Here is a 25,510-nt window from a genome sequence, read left to right as displayed (position 1 = left end):
AACTATTTGATGTGTATTCGTGATATTTATAATGACGAGGAATTTGAATTAAATCATATCAAAGACAGAGTACATTGAGGTGAAATACTACATTTAGTAAGGAATTATAAGCCAAATAACATACAAACATCTGCCCTGAAGCTAAGGATAGTGCTGACAGATCAAATTCCTGTTCGTTGCGCGCCAGTCGTCCCCATCTCCCTCGCAGAGCAGCGGGGAATTGATAAACGTATTTCAGAATGATTAGAGAATCAAAGGATATGCCTTTATCCATTTTTTGTAGCAATTCCACTTTTTGTTTGATGGAAATCGAAACATGCTTTCACTTTGTAGATCCTTTGGCAGCTCCAGAAACGGAAATTCTTTTTGACATAATCGAAATTATAAAATTGCTCTAACAGTCTGCAAAAAATAATAAGCCGGATCCAATTCGAAGATTAAGAAACGACACAATCTGCAACATTAACTGAAATTACATAATTAGAGCTTAGCTTATACCGTCCGTCATAAATTAAACGTGCATGCGTAAACGTATTATGTGCATGTGTAAAGGTATTATGCACACGCGTAAACGCATTATGCATTTATGCATGTGCAGAAAGTTTGTAGCTTTGAGGTCCGGATTATGGACGTCCGGATTAAAGACTTTTGACTGTATATGGCATTTATAGCAAGAATTAATGCTGACTGCTAGGTAACCAATCATAGTTATAAGGAAAATAATGAGTACAGGCATGTGCTGCTAAAGACAGACATTACACGCAATAATTGAAAAGGGAAAAAAACCCCTCTATCCGCACCATTTCATAACAAGAATTAAAAAATGGATGCATCAAAAGATGAACCCTGACAACCAAAATGCAGTTTATGATAATGGAAGGAGTAAGTGGAACTGAAATTAATAGTAAAATGACAATTGTGCATGGAAAACTGCATGCCATTTATAAGGGTGAAAAAGTACTACAAACATAATTTCATCAAAAATGGATATGAGTGGCAGACAATGAGCAATTTGAAGCACCAATAATTACAACTATTACAGGTCTATTATTACATGTCTGACTTGCCATTCTTTCAAAAGTTGATAACATACTTGCCAACATGACACTTAAAAATCAGGAGATTTTTCACAATGTTAAAAAGACTTTTCAAATCATAAAACTATAGTTCTTAATAATGAATTAACTTTAAATAGTTACTAATTCTTAAATGCAAGCAACACAAAAATACCTTACATATAAAAAACATTTTTATTACTCGCATCGTTTAAGAAAACAACAACAAAAAAGACACTTTAATCAGTTTTCGTAGAAATGTTATGAACAGTGGCAGATTTTGGTTTTGTTAAGAATAAAACTTCATGATTTTGTTTATAGCAATTGCCACATAGGCCTGCTTTCACTAATAAAAGTTTTTCTAATGTGTCATCACTAATATTAGATCTAAATTTAGTCCTCTTTTTCGCAACAACACTGAAAATCCTCTCACACTCTGTATTACTATGGGTAACTATCAAGATGGCCAACATAATTCTAGACAGTTCACTATATTTAAAAATTCCATCAGCATCTTTCAGTTTTCCAATTAAACTCTACTAGGTGTCAATCCTAGCTGATTTTATAACTTCATCCATGTTTTCTAATTGTGAACTGCAAAACGGCGACTGCAGTATTATCAGTGGCAACATCAATATCATCATCTTTCATGACTAAATGAAGTAACACAGGAAATCTGTTCAAAAAATACCTTATATCAGAAAAAGATGCATTTAAACATTTTATCATTGACTCTAAGCGAGCTGCAATCACAGTGGTCCAGCTGTCGACTGCTCTTCAGAGAAAAATGGTTCAGTTATGAAACTAGCTGTCATTCCACTCCAAACGGTGTGGAATGACTGCTATGCAATGGAGTGCAGTAGGAGAATGCAATGGAACTAGGTAGATAACATGAGGGATTTCTTTGGCCCAAATCGATTAAAAGTGTTTTGAATCGGTATCTTCATGTTTTAGGGCAGAATTCAGGCTTAAAAAATTACAAATTAGCGATTTGTAAGAAAATGATTTCCAGATTGTAGGCACTTGTGCAAGTGATTTGCGATCTCACATTTTCTAATCGGTAATTTGTGGTTTTCACGGACGAATTTCTCCCTTACATGGATGGCGCACTCGACTTTTATTGACTGTAGCAACTTTAGCATGCAAAATCACTTCATCGTTGACTGGAAATTTATGTAGTATGTAATCACATACTCGACAGAAGTAACTTCTAACATGAAGATAAAACTTAATTTTGTCTTCTTCTGAAAGTTCTTCCACTACTTTTGTAATTGTAGCTCCTATTACCAAATCTTCATCTTTCTTCTTATTTTCTATTCCGCCATAAATCACATCATATATAGAATTACAAGACAAAACACAGACTGGTTTTACAAACATTGATAAAATGTCTTTAAACAGATCATAAATCATTGATTGCAAAACATGAATTAATGGAATTCTGCTTTGTAGAACTCTGTTAAGAGCATCGAATGATGGCAAAATGAATTGTTAAAAAAAAAAAAAAAAAAAAAAAAAAAAAGCTTTTTTAAGGTCCCCCCAAAAAATTAAATATTCGTTCTTCACAAGATAAACTTACAGCAAATGGAAAATATTTCGTGTGTTGAGCAATTTTTTATTTTTAGAGAAATTTGTATCAGCTTTACACTTATATTTTGCAGTATTATCTTGAGAACTGCCAGTTGAATTGCTGAATGGTGCAAAAATTAATTTATTTTTCTCAAACCTATTTTTAACAATGGAAGTAGTAACTATACATCTCCATTTACTTTAGGTATTTTATAACTTTCAATAGAGCCTTTTATCTTAACTCTCGAAGCATTTACTTCTTCTTTAAAAAATGCAAGAAGTGGGTTCCATTGATCAAGGATTCTAAATAAGCATTTCTTTCTAGATAAGCATTTTCTTATGGCCTTTTCTAAAGCTATATTAAACAACAGGCAAGATAGTGACTCTCCGTGTCTTAATACTTTCTCAGTATAAAAAGGTTCTGAAAGATATGTTGAAATTTTTTTACTATACATATCAGTTTTTTAAGAGTCATCCTTGTAAGGATTATCAATTTCTTAGGGATATTAAAAATTCCAACATTGTTTCAAGTTCCATATTTGACGGCATATCAGACGCACTTTTTTTTCCTAAATTTGGTCTAAAAAAAGTTACCTGTGTCTTATACATGAAGGACACAGGTTAACTTTCAATACTGAATGCTATTTTTAGCCTGGATAAAGGTCTAGACACACATAACTTTTTCTACATCTACACGTGTGTGGTCTTCTAAATAAGGATAAGATGCAAAGAATAAGTTTTACTTAAATTTTTACATTTTTGTATTTTATCTTGTGACCACAGTGAGTATTAATGGAAGGCAATAATTTGCTTTAATATGTATAGATAATTTTTAAGAGTAAGCAGTTAGTTATAAATAATTAAATTAAGTAGTTTAATAACCTTAGTCATTATGGATTTACATGGCCACTATTAAATTTTATTTTTTAACAATATTTGTTAAAAAAGCCCTATTAAAATCAAAATCCAATAAAATTTCACAGTTTAAAAAATACATGTAATTTAAAAGCTACAAAACATTTATGTTTTGAATCAACAACATTCAACAAAATATTTATCCATCATTTCAATTTGAAGCCTTCCCAAACATTTTGGCTAATTTATATCAATTTCCTTCTCTTTAAGCATCTTTTCTAACAATTAGACATTTCTCTCAATATGCAAACCAATGATTTTGCTAGTTTCAGCGAGCTTTATCTCTTAACTTGTCAACCTCTCCATAATGTACCTATAAGGGTTTACTTGATCTGGTAAAAGTTAAATAGTGCAAACCTTCCCCCCCCAGACATGAAGCATATTATTGCTATGTCTGAAAGTAACTACAATATCATACAAAAATGTTTAAATAAGAAGCTTATTTTTAAAAGAACTTAGAACATAAAAGCATGTTCTGATGCTAACAAAATCAATTACAGTTCACAGTGACGTAATTAAACAAGAACAGTCAAACTAAAAATGTGGAGTAGTGGTCAGATATTATACAATTTAATCTGGCTCAGTAACTCTATCATATGAGGAAATAGAAATGGAAAATTATAGTAAAAAACAAAAACAGTCAAATTCAAACTAAAAATGTGGAGTAGTGGTCAAATATTATACAATTTAATCTGGCTCAGTAACTCTATCATATGAGGAAACAGAAATGGACAATTATAGTAAAGGCTGAAATCAAAAACAATTAGGTAATTTACATAATAATAATAACTGCACATATCTTTGAAGGATAATTTTCTTTATGTACCCAGTTTCTTTCTTCAACACATTTCCTTTTTATTTTAGAATTTTTGGATTTAATTAAGGATTTCAGTTATTCTAAAAAACACTAAATGCATTTAGAATGTATGGAAAAAGCGGCTAATTTTATTTCTTTAGTAATATGAACATTTAGAAGAAATATGAAACATATATGGTAAATGCCGGTTACACAGCTGATGTGGCAGAATTTTTAGAATTTAGTGACACACCAAACAACAAAATCAAGAAACGGCAAAACTTTTAGAATTTAGAGCAGGCACTGGAAGCAGAATTTAGAATCCACAGAGACTGCATCAGGTGGGAAAATGCCTAGTGCCAGCTATGTGTGTGATGCATTAAGACATATTAGATGAATCTTTTAAATTATAAGTTTTCAATTTCTTTATTAATAAAAAAATCTTTTTTTATAATGCCTGCCCATGTGATAAGTTTAGAAGCATTTTTGATATTTTCCATGCTTGAGTCTAGTGAAAAGTAGAGAAAATAAAGGGAAGATAAACATGTTAAAAGATTCTAGTATCAGAAGTAAAACATTCAAATATTATGTTTTCATTGTTCTTCCAGACGTTCTCCAAAAAGTACGAAATTCATTGCAAACTGTCTCTGAAATACATCCATTACGTGTTGATACCATGGAGACATTTTTCATTTTGTCACATATTTCTCGAATCTTCTAGGACCGTGGGTCTATAAATCGTGCCTTCAAATCCTTCTAAACCTTCCAAGCTGCGATGCCTAAAATCCTTACAAAAAATTATACCTGTAACAGCAAAAAGCCAGAAATATTTTGGAAAAAAAAAAGGGGGGGGGGGAGGGGAAAAGTATAAAATTAATTTTATAGAGAAAACTGATGCATATTCTGAGAATTTTGAATATTTTGAGACAATAACATGGGAAAAACTCTTACTATGAAAAATTTAAGTAGAAGACATTTTTAATTATTTACATAACTAATTTTGCTTTTACTAAGAGCTGTTTCGTAAATTGTGCTTTAGAGCATTATACCTTGTTTATTTTTCAGATTCAAAATATTGTACAATAAGTTGTCAAAATGAAACTTTATAGTATGACAGCGAAAAATAAAAATGTTTTATTTTAATGTTATTTTTTAAATACAATTTCAATATATTACCATTATTTTAATAAAATGTTTCAATGTTACAATGTTTTAAAAACAAATCGTCGAAAAATTCTCAGATCTCAGAATTAAAAATTTTCTATAGAAACTGATCTTAAAATCGGCAAAATAAGTCACCAAATTTAGAAACGTTTAATAAAAGAATTCACATTCCCAAAAGCGAAAAGTTGTTTGAAACAGAAACAAATTATAACCCATGAACTCATTCAAAAGATAACCATATATGTCAGTGAATCACCCAAAATGTTTCTCCAAAATGCTAATTCACACTCAAAATGGCAGTTGTAAAAACAAGCAGAAATTTTAAGATGATTAAAATTAAGGACCTTCTGCTGAGTTTGGCCAAAATTAAGGACTTTTAAGGACTATAAGGCCCCGTTCAGACGAGGGCGTAAAGGGCATAAGTGGTTAAAGCCGAGCTTTGTTGCCAAGGCAACCAGTCTCTGCTAGGTCATAGAATCTGGTTTAGGGCTCATGGCATAGGGTTCAAAGTTTTCAACTTTACGCCGAGTTTGGGATAAGCATCGACCAATCAGTGCGAAGCTAAAATGAAGCGGCTTTCTTTAGACGATTTTGCTGTCACATTGAAGGCAACATTTTTTTTAATATGGAGCACATTGTACCTGAACGAAATAATGAGTTGTAATCATATCCGAACGAAATAATGAGTTGATCTCGCAAGAAATCTACAATGATGACATGCATTTTTAATGAGTTTTTCAACTTATATTGAAAAATATGGATGAAACTTGTAAAGTGAAAGTTAAGCTCAGGATTATGCACGCTGTGTATGATCCTGTAGATGATTGATCCCATCCAATATTTTTCATTTTTTTATGAAAATTCTTTAAAAAATTCATGCTTGCAAAAATTTTATTTTTTCTGTGTAAATTATTATTATTACTTTCTTTCTGTTTATAATTTTTTTAAAAATTATTACCATAATTTTTTTCCTGTTTAATTATTTTTGTATTTAAGAATAAATTTATTAAAAAAGCTGGAAATATTGTATTGCTATTTGCTTCAAATGGAGTTTATCTTTCCAAACAAACTTCATGAATTAATTTTACTAAAACATCAAACCAATATCAAGAATCTGCTGTTTTTTTTTTAAACAGTAAAAATATTACTTAAAAAAAAAAGAAAAATTATTTTCACTTATTTAAGAATAGTCACAATAGTTAGTTCAATGGTGTAAGCTTTGTATAAGTAATAAAAGATTAACCTTTTGAGAAAATGTTCTTATGAATTCCAAGAAGGAAAAAATGTAGTGAAATATTCTTAAGGGGGCACAGGACCTTTACAGTCAACAGTCTAGACAGTTTTGTCTCCTGTTGAAGTTCTGTTTTGTTTTTTAATTATGTTCTTCACAAAAGGAATTTACTTTTAATGAAACTGAATAGCACACATTATTCATAACATGGACTATAATTTAATGAATAGTATTTGTTATTATTATCCACTCTTTATTACTATAATTTGAATGGAATTTTGATCATTAAATTCATGCTATTTCTCTGGTAGAAATTCCTGGATAAGGTATGAATGTTTATAATTTTGTTGCATTTGAAGACCTGGGTACCTAAAATTTGTCAATGTGAAATTCCTTATGAGATTTGGTCGTAAATAGAAATGACAGCATATGTTGAAATTAAATTCAGGGGTGCGGCATATACATGCAAATTATTAGAAATAGATGTATACAAACAGCTGGCAACACAGCAAAATGTATTTAATGATTGAGCATAAAATACATTGTTGGGTGAACGTTTTCTAGTATTGTACTAGTTGTGGTTGATGATCATTGTCACCAGTTGTGGGATACTAGTACTAGTGATAATTGATACTGGTAGTGCAGCCAACTACTATAGTGATCGACAGTGACAGTGAATAAGGAGTGCTAAGCACACATGTTTCACTGTCACAGAAACATGGCCATTTTGATTGAAAATTTAAAAAATAATAATAATGTATGGTAAGTACTGTTTTTAACTTAACTGCTTTCACACCTGCAAAATGGAAAAATATTATATACAGCCTATCTGTTAGTTATCATCAAGACATTTTTTTTTTTTTTTAATTAGGCATATTTAGAATATCGTATTTCTCCTAAGAGAAATTATATATAAAAATTGAAGAAGGTTTTATACATATAAATATGCATGTGCATGTTTATAGTATAGAGAGTACTACAGTACAATGCAGAAATATTCCATACTGCTTTGCACAGAAATATATGTGCCAACCAAGTATTGGTCTTTCAAAAAAATATCTCTAGATCATTTCGTTCCTTTTTTACCTTCTTCCGTTGCCTCTTGGCTTATGAGAAGGACAGATAAAAGAGCATTCTGCTGAACCAGTAAAACTTTGTGGTGAGCTGAAAAAGCCATGACACAAAATAACAAAAACAAGCAGAGCGAGCGCGAGAAATCATTTGAGCTCGAAAACAGCATGCGAAAGGTGTAGACACATCCACACATGCACAAATTTAGCTTCTCTCATTGGCCACAGCTTAGACCCCCCATCTCGCAGGTGTGAACGGATGTCCCGTATTTTATGCTCTTATGACTATACCTCTATGCGCTTTACGTCCACGTCTGAACACAGCTTAAAGAACCATATGAACTCTGGATTATGATTACATCCTAGACATCTTAAAATTACTATTTGTACCTAAACATTGTTTATTTTTTCACAATTCCTTTTGTTACACTGAAATATATATGTCAGTAAAAGTATACATTTTGTGCCAGTTTGGGTACATGACTGAACAGTTGAATGGCACGGCGTGCGACCGACTTTCTTGTTTACTACAGCTCGTGCATTTGGCAGATAACGTGTAGGCCAAGGGGTTAAATATATTTTTATGTTTGAATGCAGTACTCCTAATCATCATATCAGCAGAGATGGCAAAGTCCGTAAGTCTAATACCACTTTGATCTGACTCGCTGTATAGACTGTGGTTTCCCACAAACACACTTAAGTCTTCAATGTGACCAATCTTTGTATTAAAGTCACCCACTATGAGTCTTATAAATATCATTCACTATGAGTCTTATGAAGAAGATCATAAAATTTGTTCTTTTCCTCATACCCCTTATCCTCTGCGGAAGCATGGGTACAGGTAAGATAAATATTATGTATCTTATCTTTGATAAGTAGCCTACAAATCCTCTCATTCACTGGCTTAAATTCAATGATTCTATCTCTTATTTGTTTACCAACAATAAAACCAGTTCCATACTGATGTATTTTATCATGGCAGCTAAAATAAACAGAGCAATTAAGTTTATCAATCACTCCATTGCCAGTCCATCTTATTTCTTGGATAGCTAGTATAACTAATTTATACTTGATAAAAATATTAGTAAGCATTTTCAAAGCTCAGCCTTTATATAAAGTCCTTATATTCCATGTCCCAATCCTAAGATCCGATTTCAAGCTAGGTCATCGAGAATGTATCAGTCTGGAAGATTCCTTTTCAGATTTCTGAATCAGAAATTTTTATGAGGCAAGGGGATTGGCCTTGCGCTCAACCCCCAAGCTGAAGGCAGGGGTGCCCAGCTATACCGCTGGACACTGGGTACCCATTTTAATCGCCTTTTACGATATGCATGATAATTATTATTATATTATGAAAATTAAAAACAAGCAAGAGATGTCATAAAAGTGCTATATTGCCCTATATAAAAAGTCTTTTAGAAGTGCATACAGATTTAACTTTCTTTTAAAGGATGATAACATATGTTTAGATCAAACAATGATGGTTGATGAAATTTCTAGAAAATGAATGTTTTGAGAGAATAAACCAATTGGACGTTCACACGTTATATAACTGGGGAAAATTCAGCAGCATTTCATTCACTATCAACTAAAAAATACAATATTAATCACTGTGCAACCACAGACAGACATACAAACAATGAAAACAAAATATCAGGGCATAAAAATATGCAGGACACTAACTTTAACATTTCAGCAGCATTTTTTGCAGCAGTAGCAACATCACCTTGAACAGAAGAAAAGTTGCTCAAATCATTTCCACTACTAAAGTAATCTCCCCGACCTTAAAATTTAAAAAAAGATAAAAATCAATGTATTATAAAAGTACTCAAAATACAAAATGCATATCCAAAGTAAAAATTCATGATTTCATTTTTTATACATATTTTAATTCTTTCACTTAATTATGTAAATATCTTTTGTAAAATGTATGTATGCTATATTAAATCTGTAAATTTATCAGTTCAACATACCAGATGATCAATTGGTTTTCTTCTTGAAAATATTAACCACTTAAAAGTGTTGAGGATGAAAGTCCATGTTGCACAAATGTTGATAAATAATAATGAAATCATAATATATACATATTACAATTATTATTTATGTTGCCATATGGCTATGAACAACATACTAATTTTAAGTAATAAAATTTTTAGCAATTTCTTTATAAAATTTGCTCTAAAGACTTAAATTTCACAAGTGAAGGTATTTAAACTGCAATTTAATAGTTGAATACTGACAACAAAGAAAAAAAACCCAATCAAACTTAAATATATTTTATAAATTTTGGCATAAAAAATAATAAAACTAGAAATTCTATGTTCTATATTAAACTTAATAACTCTTAAATGAAACAAAATAAATTAATGAAACATTTTGTCAGCTTAAATTCTTACCAGTAAGTATAGTTACCGCTGTTTTATTTTCACTTGCCTGCTTTAGAGCAGATATCATATCTTTGTACATCTATTAAGAGAATACATTACATCAGTAAATTGGATATAATAGAACAATAGGAGGATATCTGTAAAGTGAAAAAAGCATATCTGTAAAGTGAAAAATAATACATTAATCAGAACTAAAAAAAATCTATCATACATAGTATTATAAATACTATTTTAAATGCAAATACAATACAAAGTCCAAAATTCAGATGTTCAATATTCCGAATGATCTAAAATCTGTACTCCTGGATCGCCAGCAACCAGGTTTTTTTTTGGGGGGGGAGGAAAATTATTTTAATGCTTAATGCTTATATAATTATTTTTTCATGATAAAAATATATAGAAAGACCTGTTTTTTTATTTCACTTCAGCACTGATGCCAACCTAACAAATAATTATTTATTACTTTTTGCTGCTATCATTACATGACTATCAACACACTACAACTTGAGAAATGACTCATGCATAGGTCTAAACACATTTTTTAAATATTATTAAAATGTCTAGCACTGGGCCTGGATAAGCCATAAGTATACGTGGAAATTTATTTATAAGGGACTTGGATAAGTCTTACGCATGTGAGAAAAATAGGCATTAAGTATAATACGTTCAAATATAATTCAAGCTTAACTTTACCAGCTTGCAACAGAAGCAAGGCAAAATTTAGCAGAACATGTCTTTAGTTGACAATCACATGATGCACTGCCAACAGTATATATAGTGGATGCTAGTATAGCTTTATGATGTTAGCCACGAATTTGAAGCTGTTCAAATATCGCAAACAAAAAGCAAATTTTTTTTGAATTTAAAAAGAAATTTGGACATTTAAAAAGAAATTTAATACACAAAAATAATATAATGGAAGTGTTTCATCGCAACAACAATGCCCCAATCATTAATCAGCTAATGGATGGCGAAATCTTTAGTATGGTTCTAAATACAGAAAATATCGCTAGGGACAGTGAAAAAAGTGGCTGAGAGGTGGTTGAAAATGAAAAAAATTTTGACTGATAATTTAGTGAGAATTCTAGATGTGGTAATTATAGGACATTGAACAACGCAAATTTGTAACTGAACAAGAAATTATGTCTACCTACAGAACTGAGGAGAAAGTATTAGCACAAAAAACAAAGCAACTCAAACAAGTCACACTGAGAGAAATGTTTAACAAAGCAAATCAATACATACTGAGCTTTTTTTAAAAAACATTTTGATTATCTTAAGGTCATAAATGCTTCATTCTTTTATATTTTAAATTTCATAATTTCTACATGCCATATTACTAGATTTAAACTGATATCTAATATCCAGAAAAATCTAAAATCCCAAATCTGGAATCATCAGTCCCAGCGAGTCTAGATCTTGGGCTTTGTGCTGTATTACGCATTTTTTATTATTACTTATGATTGTTATAACTTTTGGATGCCGAAAATATTAAAAACAAAATCCCAGCACAGTGTACAATAATCTGAGTTAGGCAAATAATGCATTCCATAAAAACTTTATGTAAGCCATATAATTTTAAATGTTTCTAAGCTACTTACTTCATTTAACTACAATTCTACTAATTTTCTCTAAAAAGATAATATACTCAATAATCCATTGGTTAATAAACTATTATTATTATTATTATATATATATATATATATATACATTGTATAAATAGTTTATACTACATAATAATAATATATATAAATATAAATATATATATATAATTTATACAGTATACATATTATATATAATTTGAAGAGTATTTATAAATAAAACATCATTCAGTAATACTTACTGAATACTAGATATAATTCTAGATATAAGTCAGTAATACTAGATATAAGCTATAAATGTATGAAAAAGATATAAAAGAACACAAGCTGAAATAATAACATTTTTCAAACAAAAAAAGTCTTTAAGAGAGTTTGGCTCTGCAGAGAGAATTGGCGCTAGAGGTAGATATAATGAAGAAATGTAATGTCCCTAATAGAAATGCTTCACAAAATATTTTCTGTGATTATTATTACCCCAATCAATGTTGTTTCTCTGAATCCATTACCTCATTTGTTATTGAAAGCTAAGAATAATTGGGGTTATCTGAGTTGTCGTGAGCAGCAAGAATCTCATAAACATGTCTAGACTGTGTGGTCACACAGTTCTTGTCATTGCAGATAGCTGGGTAAAAAGACATATCAGAATGGATACAGCCATTAACATTCTCAAATCGCTTGGTTATTGGATGCATTAATTTTAATTTTGCTAGCATTATGCCTATCAAGCTTAAAAGTCTTGGTCCATCCCTTTGTTGTAAACTTTTTAATATCTGAAGTTGGAAGTTCCATCGGTATAGTATTCCACTCCCCCAAATTCTAGGATGCTTCCAACTGAATAAAGTTAAAAGTAGCTCACTAATATCAACAATCTGCATAACTGAGAAGAGATCTAAAAAGAATTCAGGAAAGCAGTTCTAAAGTGAAACAACAATAAAGCCCGGCCTTTTTTTTTTTTTTTTTTTTTTTTAGCAGCAATTTTGAAAAATCAGCTCTGACCTCACCTAGAATAGAACACATGTTTTCTATCAGCCAGTTAGTTGCACTGACCACCATACTACAGTTGCACACATAGCTTTGTTAACCTGATTGCAAGCAAACCAAGTTAAACTACAACAGAGCCCACCCCCCTTTTTTTAGTGGCAATTTAAAAAAAATCAGCTCTGACCTCTCCTAGAACAGAACTCATGTTTCTTATTTGCCAGTTAGTTGCACTGACCACCATTCTACAGGAGCACATGAGAACTTTGCTTACCTGATTACAAGCTAACTTTTTTTTTTTTTTTTTTTCTTTCACATATCTTGTATTGCTAAATGTTCTTCAGCTTAAAATCAGTGTCAGTAATATGGTCAGTATGACACAATTTTATTTATATTCATTTCCATTTTCATTATATTCATTTCATGTGGTCAGCTGATAATTAATTAATAAATACAACTCCTCCTTATAAACAACTCCTGAATATAAACAGTAACTATATGAAGAAGGTAACATTTGGCTGGTCAATTCAACTTAAAGATGAATTATTATCCATCACATTTTAAATTGGACTCCACCATAGAGTCATTAGGTATACAAAAGGAGAAAATATTAAAAAATCAACTATGCCCCCATTTGGAATTTAGGCACTTATGAGGAACAGAAGTATGGAAAAGGATTGGCTTACTCTGACAGTAATTTTATATAATTAATTTTTCCTTATTTTGGGTGGAACATGTTTGACAATCACTTCTAAAATAGCTTCAAAGGCTTCCTTCCAAGCTACAACATTCTATCGCCATATGAACTCTGTTAAGTACGACTTCAACTGGTATCTTGTTTTATCCCCTTGTTTCTTATTCTGCCATTGAGAAGAATCCATACCTACTCAATATTTTCTGCATGAATCCTGGAATGCAGATCTCACTTTGAAAAGCTCAAAACCAGCCTTTTGGAATTCTTTTGCTTCATTGGCAGGAGGAGTTGGAATAACTAGTTTCTCCTTTTTTAATATTTTCTTTGATAGCATTTAACAAAGTCCTGGCTTTTCAACTGGGCACTGCAACAAGGGCTTCTTTATTTTCCTTGCCAGATACCGCTAAAAATCCACTGAGGCGGCAGAACACAGCCAATGTTATTTATTTATTTTTTTTTTCAAAAAGAGTCTTCCATCAGCTCAACGATCAAGCCTTCACCGTCTATTTTTTAAATTTTCATACTCTGCATTTTGTAGACACATATTTCTCTCAAATAATTGTTTCAGTCTATAACAGTAATATCAGCCATGTTGAATAAGCCATGTGAAATTTAACTGAAGTTATTTCCTTAGATCAGCAGTAGATAAATCTCATGGCAGTAACAAATGGTAATCTACTTGCTGCAAATAAATTGCTTACTTGCATTCTTACTGATTCCATATGTTCTGAAAACTGCCATGTGCTCTTCAATTGACTAGAATAAAATTTCTTTTTGTGCAATTTGGAATACTGATGATTATTCAGCAATACATTATATTCATGTAAGAAACTAATAGCATCACCTTCATTATTTGGTAGAACACACAGACCCACAGCTGGATAATAACATATTTGCCTGACCTTGCACCATCAGACTTCCACTTGTTTCGCTTCCTTCAACAATCCTTGCATGGTATTAACATTCAATTCTGACATGGCTGTAATTCAGCTACTTCCTCAGTTTTTCGTGGATAAAAACAGGTCCTTCTATGAATGAGGAATTCTGCAGCTTGTTGAAAAATTATTAAGCAAAATGGGCAACATATAATTCCTTGAAATACATTCTTTGTGTCATAACATCTTGTAAAACATAGACGAAATGTGTCGTGACTTTTCCGATGACTGGATAACTCTCCAATGAAAACTTAACAAGAATTTGGAATAAATGAAGCCATGGTTTATGAATTTAACCATTTGAGTCCGGCGCGTGCTTCACTTATCATATGCCAAAAATATGGCGCAGCATGATAGCACTTCTCTTGGTTAGCATACTTGAAAAAAAAATTATTGAAACATTAAACAGGTTTCGTATTAGGAGGAGGGGCATGCTTTGGTCCAGGTACTTCAGAAAAATTATTTGATTCGTTCGAAAAAATTGTATCCACAGGTAAAAACTCATCAATAATATTATCATCGGAGGTACTTGCAGTTACTTCATCATCATCACTGCTATCACTAGTAACTCGTAATCTCTTAGAACGAATGATGATGTCACTTCCACTATCACTTTCAAGGTCATTACTATACTCTTCATTATCTTCTCATAACATAGTCACTTTCAAATGAATCAGAACTTGACATAGGTTATTTCGTAATTATCAGTATAACACTTGGTAAAAAAATTAAAACAATTTCCAATTCCTATAAAACAACAGCTACTTATATCACTACAGCAGCATCTTCGCATTCTCGATACAAAACAAGAGAAGCGCTATCACGCTGCGCCATATTTTTGGCATACGACAAGTGAAGCACGACAGCGCTTAGCCGGACTCAAATGGTTAAATTGTTCCTACAAGCTGTTTGTTAATGAAAATTTTCATAAACCAAAACAATTTTTCCCACAGTAATTAATGTAAAATGAAATAATTAATTCCCAGACCACACGATTGCTTATTTAAACATTACAGTACCTTGTGCCCAAATTTACAGCCAAAACCAATGGAAATTAAATATAAAGTAAAACACAAACTTATACAAAGTAACTGTACTTATATAAAGGAGAGTGGATGCCATTGAATGATGAAGAAGATATTGTTCGGATTCAAAACTTCCTTCCAAAAGACAAGTAGACACCCATCTTTCAGAGACATTTTTATTTTCTCTTTATATCTGTGCATCATTCGACTCTGCTTAAGACTCATTAGATGTCTATTCACTTAAAATTTATTCAATGTGGTTTGTTGTTGCAAATGTTTTAAAATGTTTCTTAAAGTAATATATGACTATGCTTATGCTATAGTACGTTACTGTTTTATCAGAGTCACATGATCATAGAAAACCTTGTATCTTATCCTATCCTGCATACATGTTGTGGATCAGAAAACTAAGATAATTTTTCTTTCATCCTCTTAGTCAGAAGAAATTTCTTCCACCATTGGCCTTTTGTTGTTCCTTATGAAGTTTTAGTTCTTTCTTGTTGAACTCTTATTAATGAGAATTTAACAATGCAAAATATTAATCATATTTCTAAAAATCACTAATTATTAATTATGTAACAAATATTACATCAAAACACCTTTGAAAACCACATGCTACAAATTTGAGTGTTCATGACTCAAGACACTGATTGTCATCTGAGGTGTTTTTTGATCAGGTTTTCATTCATGATAAACAGGCATCCATGACCTGAGGTCCTACGGTACTGCCCAACCGAACAATGCATGTATGCACACTCTGGCTAGGTTAACAGTTAACAAGATTCAGAGTAAAACTTAACAATATTCCAGAATACTTCGGACTTGAAAAATTTTCCTATTATCTTAATAGGAAGAAAAAAATCATACACTTTTTTGGTAGAACTATAATATAATGCTTTCAGTAGCATACAGCAAATACTGGCCAACCAATGACCCACGAACCACATGCAGCCCTTGATAAGCATAGCCAGGTACTCTTCTATTATCAGGAGCATTTAAGAAAAGTATGTATGTATGTGCATATACACGCATATATATGCACATACATACATACACACTGACATATATACATAGATTTCTGAATCCAGTCCTTATAACAGGAAAGTACCCATATAGGTATTAATTTTTAGTCCAAAGGGGCTTTGTCCCTGAAGGACTATTGCTTTCGTTTTGTTATTGTTTTCATTTTGACTATTGTTTTCGTTGGTTCACTATAAATGTCCGTTTCACTTTTCGAACTGTTCCCACCAAATGTTAGAGTTCTGCATTATATTTGAAGAAATTAAAGAATGAAAAATCTGCATAAATGTATGTACAAGGGTCAGTCAAAAAGTTAGTTGCACTGCCTAAGAAAACAAAACAGGAGCAAAATTTTACAATAACTTTATTTATATCTTAAAGTTCCATTCAAAATCTACTTTTCAATGTAATTACCTACGTTATTTAAGCATTTGTCAAGGCGTGGTACAAGTTTTTCGATGCCTTCTGCAAAGAAATCCCGCCCAATGTCCAATAACAATTTTTGGGTTGTAGCTTTCATTTTGGCATCCAAATGGTACCACCGCTTTGAAAGTTCTTGTTTCATGGGACCAAACACATGGAAATCAGGAAGTGAAAGGTCTGGACTATAAGAAGGGTGATTCCACACTTCCCACCTAAACTTTTTCAGAAGTTTGCAGGTCTGTTTTGCTGCATGGAGTCTTCCATTGTCATGCAGGAGCACAATACCTTTCAACAGTTACGTGGGCGTCGATTTTTAAGTGATTTTTGCAATCGTTAGTGTTTCACAATAAGAAGATGTATTAATTGTGGCACCCTTCAGCATGAACTCTGTATGCACAACGCCTTCTCTGTTGAAAAACAGCGTCATCATCACCTTTCCTGCAGATAGAACAGTTCAACACTTTGTTCGTGTCAGGGAACTGCAATGTTTCCACTCGAGTGAGCTGCATTTCGTTTCAGGTGAGAAATGGTGAATCCAAGTTTCATCTCCAGTCACAATTTTGTTCAAAAACTCATTTCCTTCCATTTGGTAATGTTGCAGAAATGCAAATGCACTTTCAAAACACATTCCTTTATGCTCCTCCATCAATAGATGTGGCACCCATCGAGCACAAACTTTACGAAATTTAAAGGTGATTGGCAATAATTTTATGCACACTTTCATGAGAAATATCCAGTTCATTTGAGATTTCGTCTATTGTTATGCATTTGTTTGCAAGAATGCATTCATTCACACAAGCAGTGATTGATTGCAGTTGACAGTCTTCCCTCGCGCTCAGCGTTGTCAATATCTGTATGTCCATTCTCAAACATGCTGCACCATTTTGCGATAGCTTGACGTGACACTGCATTTTCACCATACACGTCATGCAACTGCCCATAAATTTCAGTGCAATTGCACCTTTTTGCCCACAAAAAATGAATCACTACATGCATTTCCAATTTGGACGCTATTTGCAGCTGTCGAGACATGTTTGCAACTGATAATCCGAGAAACTAAGCTTGCTTCGGGGAAGCCGCTACGTCAGGCGATAAAGGTGCATGTCTGAAGTGTTGTCACACAGTGTCATCGAAATCATCTTAGATGGAACATATTTACACAGTTCAACAAACTTTCTGACTGACCTACATATATTTTTCACACTGTGATAAAACAACAATACATACAGCCATCGAATTTTGAATGACATAATCCTCCTATGAATATTGGCATGTCGAAGCCCAAATTTCAAATTTGTTTTATTATTGATTTCATATTTCAAAAAACTTTAACAAATTTTTGATTAACAAACTCAAGGATTTCAAAGTGAGCAATGGCAACATTGTACAGAAAAAACATTTTTATCTCCATCACACGAGTCTCTGTATCGGAAATTCTGAAGATATGCTCATTTTAAAACTAGTTTGCGATATTGCTGTTGAACTGAATTTTATGGTTTAAATGCGAAGAATTTGATATTTAATAAATAAATGTAACACACACACACACACACACACACACACACACAAAAAAAAAAAAAAAAAAGCACTGTAACAGATAAACAACAAAAAGAGTGCATATACATAAATATGAAAATTTTTTTTTAGAATGCCATGTGGTGATGTTTCATCAACCTAATGTCGTATGATGCCGTATGCCAAAACTAGCATGTCTACAGTCGAAATAGTATTTTGCGTTTCATAATTTAATAAAATGGAATTCACTATTGTGGTTCAATGCAATTTTCAATCAAGCTCTTCTACGCCTTTCATAAATCTCTAAATCTCTTCCAAACATATATCTATGCTTGGTATAAGAAATGATAAAAATGTATTGTTTGTGCAAAGGAAAAGTCTTGGTTGACATCACATACTTGTACATGAAGAAGTTGAATTGTTCGTAGTGTCTTCCATTAAAGTTCAAGGAAATAAATTATAAGCATGAATTTTGAATTCCTGAAACCACTGCCAAAAGCTTGGAAAAATTCACTAAAAGTAGCTAAAATTCAATTCATGTAAATGGAGATTGTTATAAATCTTAAATACGGTTTGCAGACAGCTATTTTTCCAGCTTGCCAAGTGGCAAAAAGTGATCATCTTTATCACCACATAGAATGCTAAGGAAAAAACTTTTCTGCACGCATGTACCATGTCAATTTCCAAAGGCTATATCTTTCACTTTGCTTCTACTATGAATTATTGAAGACACATAATTTTGTAATAACCCTTTATCAATATAACTGTCAGAGAAATTCTAACATGCTTTTCCTGATTTTCATGTATTTTTCCTATGAGCACACAGTACATTAATAAACTGGCATAGTGCGGATTTCTGATTGCAAGCATATGAAAATTACTTTTAGGAGGTTTAATAATTTCCATTATATTTTAAGGATACAAATATTTTATATCCTGAACATATAATAGAATATTTAAAAATATATTCAAAATGCAATTTCAAATTTTTTACATTTGATTTGGTGTCATACATCTACGAAATTGTGAACAAATATAATTTTAATTAAATATAAACATTTCACTGCTTTTGAACGTTCCTTTCTCACTCCCCCCCTTAACCTGTAAAAAGTGCTACCTTACAGCAAACAACAGTGTTCCGTTTTGGATTTGACTCTTTGACCATGTTCAAAGAGTTACTTTCTGCTGCAGTTAGCCACTAGCTAATTAGTTGCTACAGTGTACCTTGGACTGAATTATCAATTCATAGTAATTACTTTTATTTGCATTTTTTTACATATTATTAATGCATTAAGTGTAATCAATCTGTATCCTTTATATTTGTGAGATTTAGGATTAAAAGTCTAAAGAGTTATTTTTATGATTCTGCAAGCAAAAAATATGTCCAGGCTTTCCCAACTACCAAAGTAAACCTCCTTTACTATTACAGAACATACTCCAAAATATCAGCTAAACAACACACATTAAGTATCAATGCACATCTTAAATTGGCGCTGATGTTCACAGAAATTAGATGCCAATGATGCATGCAACATAAATATTAAGATAAAAAAATATATTATGAGTGTATCAGATGAAAAAATGTTTGTAACTTGAATGATGGAAGCAAATATATCAATCTCATATTCATTTTTCACTGTTACCCATATCTAACTTCAAGAATTTCCTAACACATTTCAAGGAATTATTTTATACACAAGTAGAGAAAAATACGATAATTTTTGGAAAATATATATGTCTGTCTGAATGTTTGAGCATGTTAAAACTCATCAGCAAATTAATTTAAAACACAGCAACATTTTAAAATGATGGGGGAAAAAACAATGATATTCTAAGGAACTAAAATCAGTATAAAAGGAAAGTTTACGAAATTTAGAATTTCCTTTACTTTTGTTCCTATAAATCCCAAACAATCTCGGAGTGAAGCTGTAAATTTTATAAAGATCAGAAAAGAACAATATCATGAAGCAAAGTGTGGCTACTATTTATATCTATATGCAGAGAGGCAAGATAAAAAACAACTTGAGATTAAATGCTCAAAACTAAAAATTTCCAGGTGTTCGAACATCAAATTCATAAAACCAATGGAAAATCTCCCCCAACTGACATTAAAACATAAAAAAATCAACTAATGCCAGAAATCAAATCTTAATTTCTAGGAATTTATTATTTCATACTTTTCCGTTATGCACTTATCATGATTTTGGGCACTGCTAAATAGAGTCCAAGCATAAGATTTTTAATTGCAAATAATTTCTAATTATAAGATTAGTCTGAAGATAGCAACACATTTATTTCAAATTACAGTTGATAGATCTCGATATGTTTGTGTGGATCTTCTCTATCACAAGCACCAAAAAGCATAGCAGGTGCATAATGGCGTAATGGAAAAGTACCTATTATTTTATCATCTTTCAGACCCTGAATGAAAGCCATATACAGAATTAAAGTAGATCATTAGAAGTATTAAGTATACTTGAAAAACGAAAAGAATTTTTTTTTTAATTATACGGATTTGAAACTAATAAATTGAATTACAAACTTTTTAGGGAAAAAAAAAGGCATTCATATAACTTTTAAATTCTTATACAGTGAAATAAATACATTTAATGTGAAAAAAACGTTATATGTATTTCACTATATCAGGCAAAATATCGCTTGAAAACGTTTGAGACGAAATATTTGTTAACACGAAATAATACAACGGTCCCGATAAACTTTTCATTTTTTTCCTTTTAACACGAAACGAAAATCGCTTAACACGAAAAGATTTCCCTTTGTAAAATACACAAAACATCGGCTGTGCAGGCGAGATTTAAATAGGGTGTGAAATGTAAAGTGATTTCACATGTTTCATAGAAAAGAGGCTAACTTGGCTCTGAAATATCCTTGGAACAACCAATTCCTGTGATATAAGTCAATTTCATTTACCTAAGGTACTTTCACCTGCCGCCACACAAAAACATCTCATCTCTCATCAGTTGACTTTCGAATTTGGTGACGAGTATATCGCAGTGTGTATAAAAATCAGAGAATTTGGTTCGCCCCTAAAAAAATGGAGAAGGAGGTTATTGAAACTGAGGCAACACTTAATGAAAAGCTTGAGATAGTTTCTGTATTATTGGACTGTCCTACTGGTATCATCGGAAACATTCATTGCAGTAGGTGATGATAATTGTGTATAGCCCCAATTATAGCAGATAAAGACATTTTGGAGTTTCTTCAAAGCTCAAAAAATATTATTGATGCAGATTACGATGACGAAAATTAAACGAAAAATATGCAACTCCTGTTCCCATGTCATACGAAATGAGGAACATCATGAAAGTATGTGCAGTTGCTTAAACGCACATTCCAATTGTGAAATGAATAACAAAATGGACAACATCAAACAATTAGTTGATAATTTGATGCTAAAAACAAACAATGTAAAGAAAACTATCAGATTATATTCCAAAAAACTCAATAAATATTTTGCTTTTCAAAAAGCTTGAAAATTTTATATTAAGTTTTTGAGGATATTTTTATTTGATTAATTTTTATTAAATACATGCATATAACACATCTTTAATATGTCCCGGTACTAACTAAGAAAACAACATTCATTTCACAAAATTCACATTTATTCATTAACATAATCACCATCAAAAGCTATGCAATCATTCCAACGCTTTTCTAACTTTTCGATACCATGCTTTTAAAACAATTTGTCCTTGCCCGCAAAATAAGCTTCAGTGGCAGCGATGACTTCCTCATTTGAGCCAAATCTTTTTCCCTGGAGCATCTTTTTGAGATAAGCAAACAGCCAGTAGTCATTGGGGGCTAGATCTGGGGAGTATGGTGGATGGGGAAGCAGAGTGAAGCCCAACTTGTTCAATGTAACAAGTGTTTGCATTGACTTGTGGCACAGGGCATTGTCTTGATGGAAGATGATTTTTTTCTGCTTCATGTGCGGTCTTTTTTTTTTTTTTTTTTTGCTATTTCATCCTTCAGACGCACCAATAACTCACTGTAATAGCTCTATTGATAGATTTTCCCTTTTCAAGGTAGTTGATTAAATAATACCTTGCGCATCCCAAAACACTGATGCCATGACTTTGCCAGCTGACTGTTGCGTTTTTGGACACTTTGGACAGCTTTCACCGGATGCATGCCACTCAGATGACTGCCGCTTCGACTGTGGAGTGAAATAATGAATATATGTTTCATCCATTGTCATATATCGATGTAAGAAATCCTGTTTATTTCGAGTAAACAGTGACAAACAGCTCTGTGAATCATCAATTTGTTGTTCCATTGTGACAACATTGAATTTCATGTTTCATGAAAACACTTTTTTTATGCCCAACTTTTCATGTAAAATCATACACACACTTTAAGTTGATAAGTTTACCATCTCAGCAATCTTACGAACTTTCACTTTGCGGTCATTCATCACGATTTTAAGTACTTGTTTCACATCTTCCGGAGTGACTAACATCATTTGTATCCGTGCGACTGTGCTTGAAATCAGCGTACCAACAGCAAATGGTTGTTTTCAATGAAGTAGAACCTGGATAACACTTTTCAAGCCAACGCTGAGCTTGGACGGTATTTTTGCCTATTAAATAGCAATGTTTGAACAACACTCAAAATTCGGTTTTCTCCATTTTGTTCACAAATGCACAAGTAGTACCACTTTCACCACAATAGCTTCGCTATTTCCGGTTCGAATGCCATGAAAATCAGACACGTGTCATTCGAAGATTAGTTCTTTCGAACAACAAAGTCAAGTTGATATTACTACACCATCTGTCAGTTAGTCCCGGGACCTATTGAACGATGTGTTACGTGTATCTATGTAAGTAAAATGTACTCTAACGAACTTAATTTTGTTAAATATATTTTTTGTTTGTTTTTGCAACATTTAACACGAAAAAATACTTCAGTTCCATCAGTTTTGTGTTAAATGATTTTCACTGTATTTCTATTTGCTTTTTGAAGAAAATATTTATAAATTTTTAAATGAAGTTCTTACCTGCACAGTTATAGCATTCTTTTTACTAGGTCGATCAAATATTATTTTAGTAATATCTTTACTTTCTGAATAATGTATGCCTTCATACTTCCCCTTTTCCACGTTGCTGTTCACATTACTGTCATCACTGCTTTGCAAAAGCAACTGGTTTACAAGTGCTACATACTTATTTTTGGCTTCATCCTATAAATGGCAAAATTATTATTCCAATATTCTTTTTTATTTTATGATTGACACAAGCATAAAATAAATTTAAAAAAAAATATTTTCAATGATAGTTCTCTTCTACAGTACAAAAATTCTAAAATGTTCAACACTTAGAGCTATTTTTAACAACTTAAGACATCAAATAAAACTCTCTACAAAGACATCTCTTCTAAAGCGAATAATCTTTAACCCCTTAACCTACGATTTAGATTCGAAGATGTTGGGCCTAAATTGTATACAAGCTCGCGCAGCGTTCAGGACATGTGCATGACTTTGTAACACGCTAATCCAGGCAATCGTAAACATGACGAATTATGCAATTTTCGAAGAAAGTATAGGTGAATAATTATTGATGATACATCCAATGACGATCAACTACCAGAGTACTGGCTTTGGAAAGAAATAAGAAATAGTCCAAAAATCTGGGACTATACAATGACTCCTGGCATAAGACAGTCAAAGTCAAGGGAGTGCACAATGCCAAGTTTGTGCAATTCTCTAATTTTTTTTAAGGCAAACTAGATCAATGTGCACATGGGCACCGAGTTTGTGCAATTCTTTGACTTTTTGGTTATTTTGGTTTCATGTAGCGGCCATCTTGAAATTGTGGCTTGCTGCCCAATCGCCAAGCGGCACCCTGAAATATATTTTTACTGTGATTTCCCTTATTTAAGTACAGGATAAGCAACTATATGTGATTTATAACTTATTTGCATTCTTTACTATATAAATAATGAATGTAAATTAATTATTTATGAACCTAAGTTAACTGAAAATGGTCAAACTGTTATAATTAGTGTAACGAAGTAAGAATTCAATGCTAGAGAATAAATTCACATTTTGTTAAAAAGCATTTTTCATGAAATGTTAAATATGATTACTTAAATTTTGCACACAAAATGCCATCTAAGTTGAGAGATAATAATAATTAATATTTCATTGACTACAAGATATATTCCTCCTTATTTCCATAACTCCCCAAATGGTGTCATATCATTTAAATTCATAAAAACTGCAATTATAAGACAAAAACTCTTTTTTGGATGTGTTTATATGAAGTAGATAATTTTGAAAATTTGGTACTTACTGGATACAAAATACTTTGCATAAGGTCAGGATCACTGATTTCTTTTTTTAATACCTTTCTAATGAATGTGTAACTTCAGAATTAATATTCTTTTCTTAAGTAATAAACTGCATGGAATGACAACTTGTATTTTCAAATAATTCAAACAGCAAATATTCTGTTAATAATTTTATTGCTATTAAAAATATCAAAATACTGTTTAGTTACTTAAAATAGCTTATACTATTATGTTAACAAGCTATATAATCTTGGTTCTTTCCGATTATCCACACCCCTCAAAAAGCATCCCTGAGGCAATGCTGCGTGTCGTCAGAATGGGCAAAGCATGATGCTGTCAAAATGCTTTTATATAATAACCTATTTTTTTATTATATAATTTTATATTAAATACATGTAAACACAATAGAGTGAGGATTTTCACCTTCAAATTCGGCAGTTATTTTTATCATTAGTGTTTGTTTTTGCACAGAATATATACATATTATGTAAAGAAGCATAATGGGATTATGTTTATGAAGTTTGCTGGCTAATGAAAAAGATAATGTCATATTTTTTCAAAAATACAGCATTTTGTCTAACAGTAAAGAATGTCAAAATTCACATTCCATGAAATTGTACTTCTTAAACAATAAAATTTCAAAATTTATAAATGATGATGAATTTTTGCAATTCTCAGAGATTTTCAAAGTCTGCTAAATAGGATTCAGCAGAGTTCATACTCGGGTTCCAAGTTGGCTGCGATAATTGTATTTGTGGCATAACTAGCAGCAATTGCTGAACACTAGCCACCAGAAAAGTTTATAATTTTCCAGTAAGTTAGT

The 25,510-nt window shown here is 31.7% G+C and overlaps 1 protein-coding gene across 3 annotated transcripts in view; it reads right to left on the bottom strand.

Moving 5' to 3' along the window:
• The window catches only part of LOC118181043 (enoyl-CoA delta isomerase 2-like), an 83,888-nt gene that overhangs the window by 29,943 nt on the left and 28,435 nt on the right, over window positions 1-25,510 (bottom strand). For all 3 annotated transcript variants that reach the window (XM_085821836.1, XM_085821837.1, XM_085821838.1), the window contains exons 4-6: window positions 23,396-23,578; window positions 10,197-10,266; window positions 9,484-9,583 (exon numbers count right to left, since the gene is read on the bottom strand). In XM_085821836.1, coding sequence (XP_085677962.1) covers window positions 9,484-9,583; window positions 10,197-10,266; window positions 23,396-23,578 — 353 coding nt within the window. The remainder of the gene's footprint in view (window positions 1-9,483; window positions 9,584-10,196; window positions 10,267-23,395; window positions 23,579-25,510) is intronic.

This window comes from Stegodyphus dumicola, chromosome 8, assembly GCF_044657685.1.
Source record: "Stegodyphus dumicola isolate Sdum_Otavi_A_Nest chromosome 8, ASM4465768v1".
NCBI lineage: Eukaryota > Metazoa > Arthropoda > Arachnida > Araneae > Eresidae > Stegodyphus > Stegodyphus dumicola.
This window is presented reverse-complemented; position numbering and strand designations above follow the sequence as displayed.